Raw genomic sequence first — 18,767 nt, forward strand, 5'->3', positions numbered from 1 at the left:
TCTAGGGTTTCCTACATGAACAAGTTGAGCCAGGGAGTATACTTGGGGGAAGTTGTAGGAAGTGTCCCTTGTGCACAGGGCCTTGCCTTAGAGAGAGAATAACATGCTTGAAGACCTCTCAAGTCCTGTGTGGGGGCTGTTGGTGCTGTGCATTTAGGGGGCCAGAGAGTTAGAAAAGGCTTCCCCAAAGAAATCGGGCCTGCTTTGGCCTTGGAAGACACCGCATTTGGAAGGTGGCGAAGAACAGAGGCAGGAAGATACTGAACCTTGACATTGGCCGAGAAGAAGGGTACTCCTGCATCCTGGCATTGTGAGCCATGGCTGAGGCCAATGCTGGGTGCCTGGCAGACTGTCCCTTCAGTGGGTGCTGAATTGCTCTTTTACTGAAGAGCCAAATGATACATTAGTAGGAAGTTCCTTTGAACCTGCAGTCAGGTATCTGACAAACTCAGTCAATTCACAGCATGAATCAGGATCCAGAACAGAAATGAAAAAGACCTTCGGCCTTGGACTGACACAGTTCACAGACTCCCATGCCACAGCGGGGATCACTTAGCTGGAGCAGAGTTCCTCACTTGGGTCTCTCAAAGCCCTTTTCCCTGTTTATACCCAAGCTGAGGGTATATGAGAATGGAAAGATGATGGCCAGAGGCAGGTAGATTGACGGCCTCTGGGAAGGACTCTGATCGCCATAGTCAGGGAATATGGAAAGGATGTGAAGAAACAGCTGAGTGCTCATACTGCCCTGCATCGTGGGGTGTGGGAACAGGTGGCCTCTGTCTCCTGTGGGGGCTGACATCTTTGCTGGGCTGCCTGTGTCGCACAGCTCATGATTAAAGTGTGAACATTCATCCTGAGTCACTAGCAAGGCTTTTTCATGTATAGCTTCCTCTCTTTAAAAACATGAAAAAAGGCATATTGTATTTTAATCCAAATTTCACAATCATATATATATATATATTTTAAGTTGGGTACTTCAGTTATGCATTGTTTTCTGTTGCATGAAGCTTCTCATACCTTGATGTTGCTAGATCTGTTGGGTGTTGTGCAGTTTCCCATAGGTTAGGGTGTGCAGCTCTCTTAGATGCATTTCTAAACTTCCCGGGAGAGTCCCTCAGCTCCTGCGTTCACTTGTCAGCCCAAGGGGCTGGCCAGGTCCATGGCTGCTTCTGGAAAATTCTGATGCATCTGTGGAGATGACAGTGCTGGAGGAAGGGAGCACTGCCTGACTTTTCACCCTTATTCAGTTCCCCCGAGCGAAGGTTCTTGAAGGCTGTGAGACCTGCACACATAACATCAGCAGCTCTTGCCCCATCCTGGAGCATTCCCCGGTGCCACTGGGGCTTTGGCAAGGCTGGGCTTTGAGGGGTTCCTCAGACTTGCCCCAGTGTGGAGAGCATCTGCCTGCAGCCCTGTCCTCGAAGGGGGCAGGGTGTGGGGTGTGCACCCTTACAAGGGAAGGCCTGCCAGAGCCAGGCATGGACAGAAACCCCTTCCCTGGGCAGCACAGTGCATTGTCTGTGGTTTGGGGAGGAGAGGTTGGGAAATAGAGCCACCAGGCTCCCATCCAGCTTTCTCTCAGCCGCCTAGCAGGCCCTGGCTGGGCTAGTAGGCTCCCCTGGGCTCCTCTTTGTGGCCTGGCTGAACAGAAGAGCCAAACCCAGCAACCACAAGAGGGTTTGCTTTGAAGATGGGCCTGAGAATAACCTCTGAGTGGCCTTTCAATTTTTCAAATTTTGATCAGGGCGATAATTCTCTGCTGGAATCCAGGAGCCGAGAGAGGTTTTCATGTCCATGTGGGAATGTGGGAGGAAATATGTGCACCCCAGCATGTCTGTTGTGCATAAACGGGGACATTTCAGTGAGGAGGGGCGTCTTATCTCACTAGGCCCAGAGCCTCCAGAGATGCACGGGCAGGAGGTGGGATGGTGCCTACGAGGGCAAGTTTTTGTGAGTGTGCACGTGTCCCCAGGCCCTGGAGAGTCTCTGGAGGGAAGGGGGTGGTGGAGAAGAAATGCTCGCCCCACTCTGGAAATTACCAGAGTCAGAGGTCAAGGAGGAGATGGGGCCGTGCTAAGCTGAAAGCCACAGGGCAGACTTGCATGGGAACAGAAGGGACTTTGCCACAAAACCTCAACTCAGGGACCACTTCTTTGCTCAGGGGGGCTGCTCTGGCACCCTCCCGAGTCTGGGTGTTCTGGAGCTCTTCTCTCTGCTACCCCAGCGCACGTGCATTCCAGTTAGCTCCCTTGGGTTTAGGATCTCTGCCAGGCTAAGGAGCAGCTCCTTGCATCGTATCTTTGCACTCCCAGGGCTGGGCAGATGGGGGCGCTCCACTGTGGCCGCAACAATGAGCCGCTAAATGATGAGGGCTTTCAAAATGTGGGTTTGCCCTCAGGACTCTTCTACTTCCCTTATACAGGGTGAGTCTCGCCAGATCCCCAGCACCCCCACCCGCCCCCCACCACCACCTCCCCTCATGAGTGTACGTATCAGGGTTGATACTAAGCATCTGAGCCCTGATCATGGATGGAGGGACTGTCGGGATGTAAGTGAGAAAGCTTTGCCGTGACTCTGCTCTCAAGGAGATTAGCTGATTGACTTCTAGATTTGTTGCAGGACTCCATGCTAAACCAGGGGAGCTGAGTGGTGGGTTGACAGAGCGTCCTGCTGTTAGCTTAGACCCTGTATGGTCTCAGTGTGATGTGAGAATCCCTGAGCCACGTGGAGAGTTCTGGCAGTCATCCAGGCACAGAAGGCAGCCCTGTCCTGGCACCCGGGCTGTTGTAAGTAATCTTTGTCACCGCACCCATCTAGCAAGGCCTGGGAGGGAGAATATCAAGGACAAGATACAAAGAAAATTTGTGGGGCTGGTGTGGGTACGTCCACTGCCCCACAGAAGCCACACATTGCAGGGGAAGAACACAGGCTAGAGCCTTGCGATTCCAGATTAGAGTTCCAGCTCTTCGGTTTGGTATGCATGCCGTGTGCCGGTCAGAGATTTTCGAACCTCGGTCTTCTTACTGTGAATGATTGTGGAAGTCAGACAAGACGGTACATGAAAACCCATGCCTCATGAGTACAGGTCTCTCTTTCAAGTGGTGAGTGGCATGCATCCACGACCAAGAGCAAGTTCTTTAGCCACCAGTCGGGAGTAGGGGCACCTTCCCTTTCCACCCTCCCACACAATAGTGATGTGTGTCGGTGTTACCTCCTCTCTGCTTCTCTGCTGCTGTCCGAGGGGCCAAACAGGTGACAGAGGAGAGGTTGCAGGACATTAGAGCAGAGGGTCCTCTCTGTACACCCCTGGCGTCCAAGGGACAAGAAAGATCGAAGTTTCAGCTGAGGACTGGGAAGGGGGTCTTGCTTCCTTTCAAAGAGCGAGTTCCAGCTGGCCTGGGGCAGAGAGGACAGAACTCAGAGGAGGGATCAGGATTCATTAATGTCTGCAGCCAGCTTCCTTCATGTGTTTTCTGCCCTGTGTGCTTGTAGTTAGTTCTGATCCATGGAGAAACGAAATCCCAGCCTTCCTTACAGCAGGGGTCATGAGGCCTATGGGGAGACCCTGCCCTGGAACCTGAGAATCTGAATCTACACTTTGTTCTTTCACCCATTAGCCTTGCCACCGCCTCTAATTCTCTCGACCATTTGGGGATCCTCAGTTTCCTCTTTTGTAAACTTGGAAAATAGGAAAGTTCTGTGCGGCCTAAACCTGATTCCTTTCTCAACTATTAGCCAGATGGGGTATGGCTCATGACGTATCCTGGGAGAAGGCCAAGAAGCCACTTGATGACTGAACTCAGTCTCACCTTGAAGTTCTCATCCTGGAGACATTATGAGTGGCTGCCCGTGGTACTCTGCTGTTCTATCGGACTCCAAAAGAGGATTTTTATTTTATTTTATTTTATTTATTTATTTATTGGTCACTTAGAACCTGCTTCTTCAATGAAAAAGCATTGCATTAATTTTGCCCTCTTTTCTCAGTATCCAGCGAGCAGCATTGGTGGTTCTGGAAAATTACTATAAAGATTTCACCATCTATAACCCCAATCTCCTAACAGCCTCCAAATTCCGGGCAGCCAAGCACATGGCCGGGCTGAAAGTCTACAATGTAGATGGTACGTGCCTTGAAATGGTGTCTGAGGTTGGTGGGTGCGGGGCACACAGTTCGGACAACTCTTAAGCTTAAACTCTGTGGTCCGTTTGGTTCTTCTTCCCCTCAGTGTCTGTCTCTATCATACATTCTCATTGCAGAACAATTTTTCTTTCCTTTTCTTTTCTTTTTTCTTCTTTTGTTTTCCTTTTCTTACTTTCTTTCTCTCTCTCTCTCTTTCAGCAAACATACTTTCAGAGGAATGTTGATTTGCAGTCTACACATGTGGGAGGTTCATTCATTTGAGGGTTTTCTGATTGAAAACAATAGTGATGTGTGTTTCCTGCCTCTTGGTGGGAACATCTATGGAAAGCTGCTTTTCAAATTTTGGATAAGTTACCCAAGGATTCAGCTCCCTAGATCCATGAAGCCTGTAGCTCTCAGTAGTTCAGCATCTGGTGAGATACTTAGATTTCTCAATCTTGGCCAGGAGCTGGGGTTGAGTGGGTGGCAGGAGGCCAGAGGCCAGGCTGAGGACGTCAGAGCTGCATTTCAGGCTATCAGATAGTTAAGTGCGAGAAACAGGACACAGTGTCATTTCTTGCTGGGTGCCTTGGGTCAGGGCAAGGGCTTTGTGGACCCTAGAAGAGGATCCTATTGTTAGCAAGTCAAGTGATTCATGGATGGTGTCAATTTTTAGTGGCCATATCCTCCCCATTGTGGCGGGGGTGGCTGGGGGTGGGCGGAGGCTTTATGAGATGTATGCTCAGTTGGGATTCCCAGAGGACTAGTAAATTTCACCTGTGATCTGAAAACTGAAAATTCCCACCAGCGAAACCACATCATTAACCAAGTAGTTGATACAGAAGAAAGCATGGGATCTGCCTTGTCCTTCTCAAAGTTAAGGCGATCTGTGGTCAGGGGAACAGGGTGGGGAGTCCTAAGTCTGTATTCACAAATGGGCCATATTGTGAGTCCTCAAGTATTTTATTTTTTAATGAAACATTGTGACTACCGTTGAGAGTCCAGCATGGCTTTTCGTCCTGTGCGTAACCAGTGTCTCCATGTCCTTTGACTTTCTTTTTTCTCTGTCCTTGTTCTCCCCTTCCCTCTCATTCTCGCTCATTGTCTTGTTGCTGAAATGTGATGCTCCAGCTACCTTATGGCCAAACTGAAACTTTTTGTAACAGATGGTGAGTAACATCTTCAGCATTCTCTTGTGTGTTATATTTGGCCAACATTTTCATGGCCCGGCATTCTTCCTCTCCTTCTGAGTTCTTTTTCCATTTCCACAGATGACATGGCTTTGGGGGAGATTTCCTTCCTCTCATGAGCATAGCAAATGTGAGGCAGGAGTGCTGTTCGCCCTTCTGGAAGTTTCCTTTGAGATGGGTGGATGTGCCTCTCAGGGGTTGGGTGGACGGTATCGACAGACCGTGGTACTCATTTCCTACTCTGTTTTGCAGCCCCATGGCATTAAAGCTGTTCTTCCTCCACTGTCCTTCCCCAAAGGCCCCAGTAACAATGCCACTGGTCAGTCCCGGGCCATGATTGCAGCAGCTGCTCGACGCAGAGACTCAAGCCACAATGAGTTGTATTATGAAGAGGCGGAGCACGAGCGGCGGGTGAAGAAGCGGAGAGCGAGGTCTGTTGCCCGCGCACCCGCCCCCGACACTAACACCCTGTCATAGGGGAATTTTAATTTTTTTACCACAAGAATGAAATCTGAGTGTGTAAACCTTAGGATTGTATCCTGCTCCATTGTTTCTCATGCGCCAGCGGGACCAGGAGGGCTTATTAAAGCACAGATCTGAGGTTCTGGGCCCCACCTGCAAAAATGACTTACTCCCTCTTCAGTGGGGCTGGAGTTGGGCCTCAGAGTATGCATGTCTTCCAAATTCCCAGCTGATGCTGAAGCTGTTGGCCCACACCCCACACTTTGATGCTCCCCGCCCCCAGCCCTCCCCTAGTCCCTTGCTGGCTCTCAGGTTCTGATCGTGTTAACTGAAGCGGACCAGGTTGGTTTCCGTCCTGTATCCTGGGCCTTTTCCTTCCTTTTTCCCAGGGGCTGCTGTTTGGGTGGCTTAATTGAGGGGGCTACGGCTGTGCTGCTTTGCAAGGCTTCTTCTGTGTCACCAGCCACCTCTCAGTGTGTGCAGAGCCTTTTATGGCCAGATTTTGAGGAATCTTAGAGTTGTTTTCATCTAATCCTTCACTGTAGAGATGGAAGGATTGAAGTGAGTCCCCAAACCCTGTAGTGGCAGAATTGAGAACAGAGGTCAATCTCCTAGTCCCAGGGCTCCTTCCCCCTCACCCCTGCCCCCCCCTTCCTTCCTCCCTTCCTCCCCTCTCAGCCATCTGGAGGGGCCATAATGGAGGGGACCCTCGGGTGAGCTAGCTGGCAGCAGGCTGGGACACAGAGGTGGGTAGGAGGCCCTCCAGCCCCTGAATGTCGTCCAGCCTTGCAGCAGGCCCCATCCTGGTGACCGTCTCGTCGCCCCCCTATCTCCAGGCTGGTGGTTGCGGTGGAGGAGGCCTTCATCCACATCCAGCGTCTCCAGGCCGAAGAGCAGCAGAAAGCCCCAGGGGAGGTGATGGACCCACGGGAGGCGGCCCAGGCCATCTTCCCCTCCATGGCCCGAGCTCTGCAGAAGTACCTGCGGACCACCCGGCAGCAGCACTATCACAGCATGGAGAGCATCCTGCAGCACCTGGCCTTCTGCATCACCAACAGCATGACCCCCAAGGTGCGACTCGCCACAAAGCTTGGCAGGTGTCACCTGTCGATGGTTGTGCTCAGGAGCAATGGACTCCAGGATTTCTCTAAAGCCCTGACTCAGGAGGATGGCCAGTTCCTACTTACTTTATATTATCTGGGTGCCACCGGTTTTTGCAATTGCCTTTCGACAGCCTCTAGATTCAAGCACAGGGAAGCCTTCCACCTAGAGGCAGTAGAGGCAGCAGGGAGGGGCACTCTGGCACTCTGTGTGTTCTGGAGCCCAGCTGACGCGTTCCAGCCTGGCTCCTCCCCGTACAAGCTGGTCGCTGCTGTGGGCAGATCGTTTAATGGCTCTGTGCCTCCCTTTCCTACCCTGTAAATGGGGGCTGGTTGTGATACCTACCTCACTGGGTCGTGGTGGGAAATAAAAGAGATAGTTCACGTGAAGGGCTTCAAGCTGTGCCTGTCATGTGGTAAGGTCTGGATAAATGGCTGTTCTTAGTGGTGAAATGATGCCATCACTCTCCTAGGCATTTTGGACGTCAAAGAGTTAGTTTTACTTGGCCTCTTGAATTACGATATGAGTACACTTTTAGGGAGATTGCAAGAAACAGCCATGTAGCTGAGAGAGTGATGGGGCCAAGGAAGCAGAATAGAGTAAGGCTGAGCAAATGACCTGCAATCAGGGGTTGGGGGGATGCTTGAGTTCCCGGCTCCACCAGTTGATTGGGTCATGACTTTGTAGAAGTCACTCTACATTTGTTTCCTTTTATAAAACAGGGAGAATAGTAGTATCTACCTGATTGCATTGTTGTGTGAAAATTATATTCGATATGGCAACATGACATGTTGATCACGTGGAAGAGAGTAAATGAGCTTCGCCTATAATGCATGTGGAGTGGTTTTTGTTACAAGGATCCATGTTCAGATGCTCCCTGTACATGTACAGCATATGGTTGCATTGTCACCATTAACAACCCTTAGGAAAGCAATACAGAAATATTCAGTAAGAATCTGTAAGGGTTTCCATATTCGTTGACTTAATAATCCCTCTTCTAGAATAAGCTCTCAGCACAATCAGACACATGCACAAATAATAATGAAGTTGATTTTTGCAAAGTGATCTGGAATAACTCCAAACTGGACATAACTTAAAAGTAGAATGGTGGGGGGAAAAAAAAGTAGAATGGTGGTAGGGCACCTATGTGGCTCAGATGGTTAGGCGTCTGCCTTCGGCTCAGGTCATGATCCCAGGGTCCTGGGATCGAGCCCCGCATTGGGCTCCCTGCTCATCAGGGAGTCCACTTCTTCCTCTCTCTCCCCACTGTCCACCCTGCTTGTGTTCTGTCACTCTCTCTGTCAAAAAAATAAAATCTTAAAAAAAAAAAATAGAACAGTGGCTTATAAATTATCATGTATCACCTGTTAAAAATAGAAGAATCTTTGTTAGAATATTAAGTTACAGGGTCGCCTGGGTGGCTCAGTGGGTTAAGCCTCTGCCTTCTGCTCAGGTCATGATCTTAGGGTCCTCGGATCGAGGCCTGCTCAGCAGGGGACCTGCTTCCCCCTCTCTTTCTGCCTGCCTCTCTGCCTACTTGTGATCTCTCTCTCTGTGTGTGTCAAATAAATAAAATCTTTAGAAAAGAATTAAGTTACCAAAAACAGAATGCAAAAAAGTATGAATAGTTTATCTCCAATGAGTACAGTATGTCTGCATACCTGCTTGTACCATGTAGAACAAAAGCCATTGTTTTCCTTTCTTCAAGATCTTTTAGTTCTTGGTTGCTTTCATTTTCATTAAAAAAAAAGTATACTTTTCTGAATTAAAAATAACTGATACTCTTTGTAGGAATCCAGGCATTAAAGAAAAATATAATGGGGGTGCCTTGGTGGCACAGTCGGTTAAGCATCCTACTCTAGCCTTCTGCTCAGGTCATATACTTAGGGTCGTGGGATCGAGCCCCATGTCATGCTCCATGCTCAGCTCAGAGTCTACTTGGGATTCTCTCTCTCCCTCTCCATTTGCCTCTCCCCCCTCTGCTTGCGCATACACTTTTTCAAATAAATAGATCTTTAAACAAAGTTAAAAAAGGAAAAGGAAATTATAATGTGCTAAGGGAAGTTTCCATTCTTCTCCCCTAAAGTTTTTGCTTTCAGAGGGGTGTGTGTGATTAAAGAAGGAGTGGGAAAAAAGCAAACCACAAATGGGAGTTCATACCAAACACACACACACACACACACACACACACACACGGGAACTTGGAAACTTGCTTTCTTCACTTAAAACTATCTCTACAGTGTTTTCCCCTGTCAGTACTTCCAGCTCTCTGCCCTACAGTTCTAATTCATTCTCTTTAATAGCTGCATCTTATCCTGCTGAATACTGTGATTTGTGTAACCAGTGCTTAAAATGCACATTTGGATTAATGTCTTTCTGTAGTTTAAACCAGGGCTTGGCTGTTTTTGTTAATCAAGTTTTATTAGAACACAACCCCACCCTTTTATTTCCATATCGTCTATGGCTGCTTTCTCTCTACACAGGCCAAGTTGAGCAGTAGTGACAGAGTGTGGTTTGTGAGGCTGAAAATATTTATGTTAGAGAAAAGTTTGCCAACCCCTGGTCTAAACAGTGTTGCAGCGAGTATGTTTTTCACATACGTCTTTGTATATCTGTGCAGGTATTTCCAAAGGAGAAATTTCTGGTAGAGGAACAGCTAGATCAAAGGTAGAGATCCTGCCAAATTGTTCTTCCATGGGATGTTACTCTTTCACATTTTGCCTCTGGGATACAGTTCTGTTTACTTCCTGCACACACTTGACATATTGGGTGTTACCATTCTTTTTACTCATTGCCCACATAAGAGGCCAAAAAAAAAAAAACTGTGTTTGAATTCATATTTCATGAGTTATCAACGTGGTAGAGCATCTTTTGTTAATTTTCTATGAATATTTAGTATCCTATAAATTACCTTACTACTTTCAGTTCTCTCATTGCTGAGTTTCTTTTTCTTAGGATTCATAAGAGTTATTTTTATATTAGAAGTGTGTTTAGGCATGGTTCTGCTTCCTGCCTTGGAATATAGGCTTATGGATCAGAAATAATGTAGTTGGCAGCAGCAGTGAGGTGTGGATGGAAGGGGATACCATGTAGAAACTGCCCTTGACCTGTGTCTAGGACCAGAGTGACAAATCCCAGTACCTCCTGACTGAATCACAGACTTGCTTTTTCTTCTCTTTTCTTACAACTAAACCAGCATCTATTGATTTAATACACACATACATCATTGAGCTCCTATTATGTCCAGGCACACTGGAAATTCAGATTTAAAAAATAATTTCTGTTGGGGGGGGGTAAATTCCAGTGTCGGGGACAAACATGCAAATCCGCAGAGATCCTCAGGACAGTAAATGTCACGGGGGAGCCAGGCCAGCGATTATAAGCACCTGGAGGAGGCTGTGTTAATCTGCCCAGAGGTTCAGGGGGTGGTCTGAGGAGAATTGGAAGGCCCAGGAGGAACAACAGATACCAGTGGGTGGGTGGAGAGTTGGGAGACCTCCCACAGGTGAGCACTGCTGGAGCACGGGGCTCGTGAGAGGGACGGGCACATGGGTTTTGGCACTGCTCGGGCCTGCCTGTGCTCACTTGATCCCACAGGAAGTCATCATGGCCCGCACTCGTTGGGCTTACTTTGTGCCATGAGACGGTTAGAGGCAGCCATGTCAGCCTCGCTGCCGCCCCGTGAGGAGCTGCTACAGGGTGGTCAAAGGACTTGTCCAACGTCACACAACCCGTGAGTGGCGGAGCGTGCGTTTTTGCGCATGCGTGCAGGAATATCCTAACTTTCAGCTTCCGCTTCTCGAGGGCCTCTCTGCGCACTGCCCTTGCCCTGAGGAGCTGTCGGTGTGGGAGCAGGCAGGCCCAGCACAGGTACAAGCGGTGGCAGGCACCGTGGGCGGCCATGGCTTGGCCGGGCTGGTGCCTCGGAGACAGTCTCCACACACACACAGGTGCCAGCCCTCCCTCCAGCCCCGCTTCCAGTTGGAAGTTGGTGGAGGGGAGTGACGAAGTGCTCGGAGGCCTCCCTCCGCCACAAGGACTCCTGTGGGAGCGCCTGATGGGAATACGGCCCGATGAGCCGGGCTCCGTCTCGGTTTGGTGGCAGACATTTTCACCGGGTTTAGGTGGGTACACCGCTGCCGTCGCTGTCCTTGATGCGGGCTAGTTCTTTTCTCATGGCCTTTCCCCCTCTTTTTCAGGCCTTTCTAGAACGTTACCTCAGCGCGGGCCCCACCCTGCAGTATGACAAGGAGCGCTGGCTCTCGACGCAGTGGAGACTGGTTAGTGACGAGGCTGTGACGAACGGGTTGCGGGATGGCATCGTTTTCGTCCTGAAATGCTTGGACTTCAGCCTCGTGGTCAATGTGAAGAAAATTCCATTCATTGTCCTCTCAGAAGAGTTCATAGACCCCAAATCTCACAAATTTGTCCTTCGCCTACAGTCTGAGACATCGGTTTAAAAGTTTTATATTTGTGGCTTTATTACAAAAAAAAAAAAAAAAGAATATATAGATATATAGATATATGTATACCAGAGGGCATCTTTTTTTATTATTATTCTTCATTGCTGACTGACACTGGCAGATGACAGACCAGTATCCTTCGACCATCCGCACTTTACTTGGAAGGAAGCAGGGGATGTCCGCCCTGGAAAAAAAGCGACTGACGACATCTGACTCTTGTGGATGGGACTTCTCGCGAAGCTGTTCCCTGGCGTTTTGTAACAGCTGTAAACCAAAGCGGAGCAGGTGGCCCTCGGGAGCCTCGCCCTTCAGTGGCTAGTCCCCGCCTTTCGTCCAGAGCCACGGCCTCCTGTTGCTTCTGGCCCGCCCCCTTGTAAGACCTCCTGGGGGACGCGTCTTCATTCTGTTTCGGGAAACCAGGCACGACATGTCCACATGGGTGCTTGTGTACGTGAATGTCCAGTAACACTTCACCCATGGGAGCCACTGGCCCTTCCGGAAATAACTGCCTTCATCTTTGTTCTTTGTTGCCTTAGGTTCTACTGAGAAAGGTCACAATGAAAAATGTGCACTATCACTTGACAGCTCTAAATGATTTTATTTGGTTTTCTCCCCAAAGAGAAAACCTACCTGTCCTGTTTCTGGCCCTGTTTCCCTAGGTTTGAGCAGGTAGCCCGTTCCTGACCCTCTGATGGCCTGCCCATCTCCCTCTATCTGCCTTCCCCTACACGCACCGCACCCCCACCCGGTTGATGGCCCTGGCCAGAGGAGCCCAGCCTGCAGAGCTGCCCAGGACCCAGCTCTCCAAGTGTGCTCACAGGCTCTGTGCACTGCCTCCTGTGGGTGCTGTGGCTTGTTTGCCTAGGGAAGCACAGAATGCCAACCAGGTCGAACACAGGGACAGCAGCCTGCCAGATTGTCCCTTTTAGGGTGCATTGGGAGCCCCTCTCCCAGTTCCTCCTCCCCACTGCTCGCAGGGACCAGGGGAAGACTGACACCGCGACTCAGGGACTGGCAGGTGTGGCTTGGAGCCTCTAATTTCCCGGGGAGAGAAGTCCTCACAAAGCTTTGTGGCAAGCTGCCCTGCCCAGGGAGACCAAACAGTGTCCACTGCAGTGACAGCTCCTGCTGTCCGGTCCCGATTTCTGACCACCATCACTGTGCAACTCATGACCTCTTCCACTTAACTACGAGGGAAGGGGCAGCTTCGGCACTGGTGTTGGAAGTCCTTGTAGTGGTTGGTAAAGTGGAGAGACGGAATGGGTAAGCAGCAGAGCTTGGGGAAAGGAAAGGGAGAGAGCCGATCTTGGGATCCTGGGGGGCAGGTGGCGAGGCTACTGGGGAGTTCCTGTCTGTGCCTCCATTTGCCTTCCTGTATCCACGGCCAACCTTTACAGAGTATTCACCCTTGCTTTTCCCAAGAATCGGGAGTAGCCAGTCACCTCACATTAGACAAGGAGGACACTGTCAGAATGCTCTACGTGTTTGCGAGCACCCTGCCTGGTTTGGGCATTCCAGAAGTGCTGCGGTATCTGTGTATCTTCTTTAAAAATCAAAACAGGCTTTGGATATTTGTAATACACCTGTACCTGCAAAAGTAAACAGCACTCTTGAACCAACAGCCTGCAGCTCAAACAGATGTGTTGGAACAGAAGAAAGGAGGAGCCAGTCGGTGTGGCGTGGAGCCAAGATGCACTATGTTAACTGCGTGGTTCTGTTTATGGAAAGCATACCGTGGAACCGTGGTGCTTTTGTTCTTAGTTTCTGAACTAGACATTCCTTATGCTGATGATGTCTTTCTCAGGAAACACATTTTGGGAGATTGGGCAAGGAATGGTGAAAGCATATGGGACTTCGCCTGGGTCCCGGTTGTCATGCCCCAGACTGTGTGTGTCCGAGGCTTCTGCATCAGGGCACAGCTGCTGGGGATGCTCTGAGTACTTCTTGTAGGTCAGATACAGAACATGTGGTTCATGGCGACACTATTATCTGCATTCTAAAATACTGTGCTTCCAGCCCTGTCTTAAGTTACCCGACCAGAAGGGGTTAAGATGGAGTCATTGCTTTGCTGCTGGTATTCCCAGCAGGGTGAAGAAAGGTTTAAATTAAGGAATTTATTTTCTCTCTACCCTCTTCTTTCTCCCCCAGTCTTTGCATAGGAGAATGTCAGACTTTCTGAAATTATTGTTTCAGTTTTAAATTGGATATCGATTTTTTTACACTGACTTTGTATCGAGTCCCTTTTGAAAGCCTAACAAAATAAAATGCAGGATCTTTGTATAAAGCCTTTGCACTTTCAAAATCTTGATAATTTGAGTTACTGGTGCAGTGGGAACAATGTAAATGGCATTAAAAAGATTTAAGGTTTCAGAAAGCTGCATCACCCAATCGAAAACGATGCATTTTTATTTCAGTGCTTGGAACCAAATCGGCCATTCTTTGGGAAAGTGGGTAAGCTGCCCTAGGGCTAGTAAAATATATGAGACTTAACAGTGGAGGAGGCAAGATTTCATTTGCCTTAAATGTTTATAGATTTTCTATAACTTTCAACCTAAGTTATTAAAACGTGACTGTTAAATGTTCAGAGTAGAAGACCCGAATCAGGAGCGCCCGCCGGAGATCACTCTCTCCCCTGGTGGTGTTTTAACCAGTGGCTAACTTGGGTTCCTCGGTGTATCCTTCTGAAGGTGGTGATAATTTTTAATCATCCATGAACTGAATGTTAAAATGTCTGCATGCTTTGAGTTGAAAGGGAAGTTAAGGTTTTATATCTCCATCCTTTGCGTGATCAGTGAAGTCGAAACGCAGAATACCGTTGCTAAAGTTCACCCTAATATAAGCCCTTGAGAAAATGCTTGAGCACGTTTTTGCCCAGCTGTCACCATCCCCCTTCTCCCTCTGTCCTTCACTTTCGAATCTACAGACAGGATGAATTCTGTGCACAAGTGGAGCTTGCGCCTCCCTGGTGTGTTGTGTGTTTGTGTGCATGTGCACATCGCACTGGGTTGTTTGCTGGAGTTGGAGCTCCTTTTCCGTGGGGAGGAGGTGGCTGGGCTGGTGCGAGGGAGATGAGATGGGGTGTCCCCCCACCCATCACCATACTTGAGACTTCTCTTCATTTTGCATGCACGTATTTCGAAAGTGCTGTTGTAGCTCTGTGACAAGCCCCCTGCCCGTCGGTATGGCAGATGTCATTACCCTGCTCCTCCTCACTCACCCCACACCTACACCAGGGGAGCTGTTAGTCACACTGTGAAACCAAGAGAATCGGGTCCTTGGTTCACACCCCCTCTGGCTGAGTCCTGTGGGGCTCAGGACTCAGGCTCCCCAAATAGGGGCACATACTTTTTGGTGGGTATGCATTTCCATGTATGTGTGCATGGCCCTGAGTGTAATTACCAATATTATGTTAGCCATCTGAACATCTGTGTCGCCTGTCGCTGGTGGGTGTCATGTCAACCGGTAACTTTCCGCATGTGTTTGTATGGATGAGTGTCTGTGTTTCTACCCTGTGTCCTATGGTGGAGAGATTTCCTAATGGCACCCATCTTTTGGAAGGCTGCTCTAAAGCCAGTTTACTTCTCCCTTGGCTCCTCTTATTCCTTTCCCTCCATGACACTGGCTTCTCCCCAGGAATAAATAGCTTTAGCAGAGAAGAGTCTTCTGGAAAGCTTGATGTCCCGCAGGCAATCCATTAGACTCTTGCCTCAGGACCCTATGAGGTGAAAACACAAGAATCAGAGAAAGGTCAAGCTCTGTCATAATTATTGCTCCAACTTTACTACCCTGAAAGCCTTACTACATATTTCTCAATATAACTTAAAAATTGAGCTTCACAAAGAAAACCATAAGACTGATGACTAAAAGTAGCACAGAAACATTAACATAATTAAGTAGTCCAGCAGAGATCCTTCCTGCGATTATAAAGTGATGTAAGTATTTCTGGGTAGCATTTATGCTTTATGGATCTTCTTACAAAAAAAATAATAAATCACTACTGTGAATTTATGATGTAACCTTGTCCTATTCCATCATAAATAAAATACGAACTGTTCTGAAGCCCATAGCACAGTCCTTGAATGGTGTTCAGTGCAGCAGTGAACTGAGGTAGTTTAGACTCTAAGCTGAAGGCGGTGTGTTGTACTTTAGCCAAGCAGATGCCAACACAATCAGACTTCAGGTCATGTTTTTGACAAAACGTATTCTGTTCAAACAAAGAAGAGAATGGTAGCAACACACATTTATCTGGTATTGTTGTGTGTTTGGGTGCTGTTCCAGAACGTGAAGTCCTTTGAGGCAGGGTTCTCTCAACTAAGCAGGTGAGGAAGGGGACCATCAGAGAGGGGGGGACTTGTCTCGCATCTCATGGCTCCTGAACGGGATTTCAAATCTAATGTGATTCTAGCCCATTGCTCACTGTGCCTTGAGGTGTGATCTAAATGATCTGGCATTTTGGAAAATGGGGAAGGAACGTGAGGACACTTAACCTGGACTCAGAACCTAGGGTGAGGTGGTGGGATCCCTTCTGTTCTTGCACTTTACACCAGAGCTGTGGCCCCCAGGGGAAACCTCTCCAGTATGCTGGCAGATTTTTCAGGATTTCTAATTGAAAGAACCTGAGAATGCCCCTCCCCCCAGAAAACCAGCCCCGCCAGCACCACACCTGCTGATAGACCCAGGGACTATGGTTCAGCAGCCAGCCTTTGCTTTGGCCCCTCTCACCCTCTGCCCTGCCCCTGCTGGCTTGGGCAGGTGGGCATCTGGGGTCTTAGGCATAGGGAGCTGAGCCGAGGCGGACCTGGACTTTTCCCAAGCTGAGGAAGCCTCTTTCTGGTGCTCGGCTTCCCAGGTTAGAGCGGGAGAGGGAGCACCTGCATGTCCAGCCCCTTCCCAGGTCTGGAACGGGGGTCCCCTGGCCTCCCTCCTTGACCTACGTGTTCTCAGCAAGCAATTGCAGCCTACCGTTTTCCCCCACGTTTGCCCTCAAGAGTTTTAACAGACATAAAACAGAAGTCTGAAAACACGGTTTTCCTCTCTTCTGAGGTCTTTGAAGTTTCATCCTGTTGTGCACAAACCACCTCTTTCTGTCCTGCTGTTCACTTTGCGTGGAGCACAGGAAAACGAAGATGATACATCTCTCAGCGTGGCTGCTCATTTGGAATCAGGGCAGATTGTCAAAGGGTAGAAAGGGAATGATAAAACTCATAAAATAGAATCTGGGGACTCTGTGACTCTCCGTTGCCAGGCCCTGTCCCATTTCTACTTAGATAGCCCAATTTTCTTGTTTCACCTGTAAAATAAATCTTTTGAATGGATTGTTTTCAAGTTCCCCCATTAGAACAACAGATTTCTGACCTCTTAAGCAGTAACCGGAAAGTCACAGCTAATACGACACTAAAAAATCTACAATTTATATAATTTTTATATATAATAAAAATCTACAATTTATATAAGATAAAAAAAATCTTAAAATTTATCTTGTGGCTTAAAAACACCAATGTTTTGCCTTAGTGGGATAAAAGTACTTACTCATCTTAAGCCTGGGGAACAAAATGTGACAAACCCCAGACTTCTAAGAGTGTCTTTGACATTTCTTTTGGCACTGAAATAATTCATAAAAATATTTGAATGTACAGTTGTCTGGGTTTTGTTTGCTTCTATTTATCGGTGCTTTACCTTGTACTGTGAGCTTTCATTCTGAAGGAGCTGATCACTTAGGAGTTGTTAAGATCCCCCAAAAGCCCAAAGCCTAGGGAAGCTTCTTCTCTGAGGCCCAGTGACTATTGCTCAGGGAATTAGCAATGGGACCCAGGCAGCTGGTCTGTGAGTGACAAGTCTAGTTTAACTCAGCATCATAGGGAATTTAGACAGTTGCACATTGTCACCATTCCAGGGGCCAGGTAGAAAGAGGTGGCAGTGGCTTTTCATTTGCTAGTACCCCTCAGTCATAGAAATAATGGAATGTCCACTTAATGTTGTTCATTTTTTTTTTAAATGCTGTTCATCATTCTTAAGAAAAGAAAAAGGAACGTAAAATTCCAACGGTGGTGGTAATGCCTTATTTTTATGATGGATTCGCTGTGGGCTTTAGTTATGTATAGCAGGCTACCCTGAGACCCTTGAGTTACAACATTGGCCAAATGTGATTTCCAAGCAGTTGTTTATGAGAACAACTATTGTGGAGAGTCCAGAATGCTAGCCAGAGTGAGGATGGGTAGATACTGGCTCACTGGGGTGATCGACATAAATCGCCTTATGAATGACCCGTTCCTCTACCACGATGCTAGGGAGAAGCCAGGGACACCCGAATCAGGTCTTCTTCAGAGAAATTCATTGGACAACTGCTTTTGTGTTGAAAGAACTTTTCACTTCTGGATTTCGAACCCAGAAAGTTCAGTGACAAAATCATCTGATGATTTTCTATCTGATGGAATCAGCACTGTTTGAACAAAGATGTGGCCAGAGGTCTTTGTGTTCTTCCTTAGTAGTTAATACTGCACTTTATAACCAGGAGGGGCAGTTCTTGTCAGTCTCTTCTCCAGTCACCATATATGTCGGAGAAAGTCTGAGTATGATTACCTGCATAAATGGGTAGTGGGCCCTGTTGAGGCATTTCAAACATCTAAATGAATGACTCTACCAGCAACTATCTGCGTCAGCACGTTTATGAACATTCATACGGTGTATGCTATGAAATGTCTTCTCATTGTGACATCCAACAGTAAGAATGTTAACGTTTACAACTGACATGGCGTACCTGGCAGCCAAGTTATTTGGTCCCCTTTTGGATCCCCCATCCCAACTGACTGTAAAACATTTTACATGTTACATTTTTTTATACCGTACAACTTGAAAAATAAACTGAAATCCCAAATTGGATTTTGTTTCTTTTTCTCATGTGATTATTTCAATCCAAAGATTTGTTTGCTTTTTTACGGAGGGTTTTCACTCTTGTATAATTTTTATACCCTTTTAAAGACAACCCATCAAGGGACACCTGGGGGGCTCAGTTGGTTAAGTATCCGACTCTTGCTTTCAGCCCAGGTCATGATCACCAGGGTCCTGGGATTGAGACCTACATTGGGCTCCACGCTCAGTGAGAGTCTGCTTGAGATTTTCTCTCCATTTGCCCCTCCCGCTCATTCTCTCTGTCTCTCTCTCAAGTAAATAAATAAATATTTTTTAAAAAGACAACCTATCAAGTTTCTATGAAAACCAAGCTGATTGTTATAGATTGAATCAGAAAGTGGATTGTCACTGTAACAAAAACTATCTGTTGCAATCATTTTATGCTCAAGAGAATGTTTTAAATGAATAGATTACTGAAAATTAAAATCTTAGGGTCTAAAAATGAAGATGAAATGGGCCTTTTGAATAAATCAGCAAGTGAATAAAGGTCTTTGAATCAAGAAAAGGAGAAGAAAAGTGTCAGAC

General features: G+C 47.7%; 1 protein-coding gene across 1 annotated transcript in view; it reads left to right on the forward strand.

Moving 5' to 3' along the window:
* Positions 1-18,212, forward strand: part of VANGL1 (VANGL planar cell polarity protein 1) — a 52,416-nt gene extending 34,204 nt beyond the window's left edge. The window contains exons 5-8 of the mRNA XM_059375832.1: positions 3,985-4,118; positions 5,606-5,738; positions 6,606-6,840; positions 11,070-18,212. Coding sequence (XP_059231815.1) covers positions 3,985-4,118; positions 5,606-5,738; positions 6,606-6,840; positions 11,070-11,330 — 763 coding nt within the window. The 3' untranslated portion in view covers positions 11,331-18,212. The remainder of the gene's footprint in view (positions 1-3,984; positions 4,119-5,605; positions 5,739-6,605; positions 6,841-11,069) is intronic.
* The last annotated feature ends 555 nt before the right edge of the window (positions 18,213-18,767 follow it).

Source organism: Mustela nigripes, chromosome 14 (assembly GCF_022355385.1).
Source record: "Mustela nigripes isolate SB6536 chromosome 14, MUSNIG.SB6536, whole genome shotgun sequence".
Classification (NCBI taxonomy): domain Eukaryota; kingdom Metazoa; phylum Chordata; class Mammalia; order Carnivora; family Mustelidae; genus Mustela; species Mustela nigripes.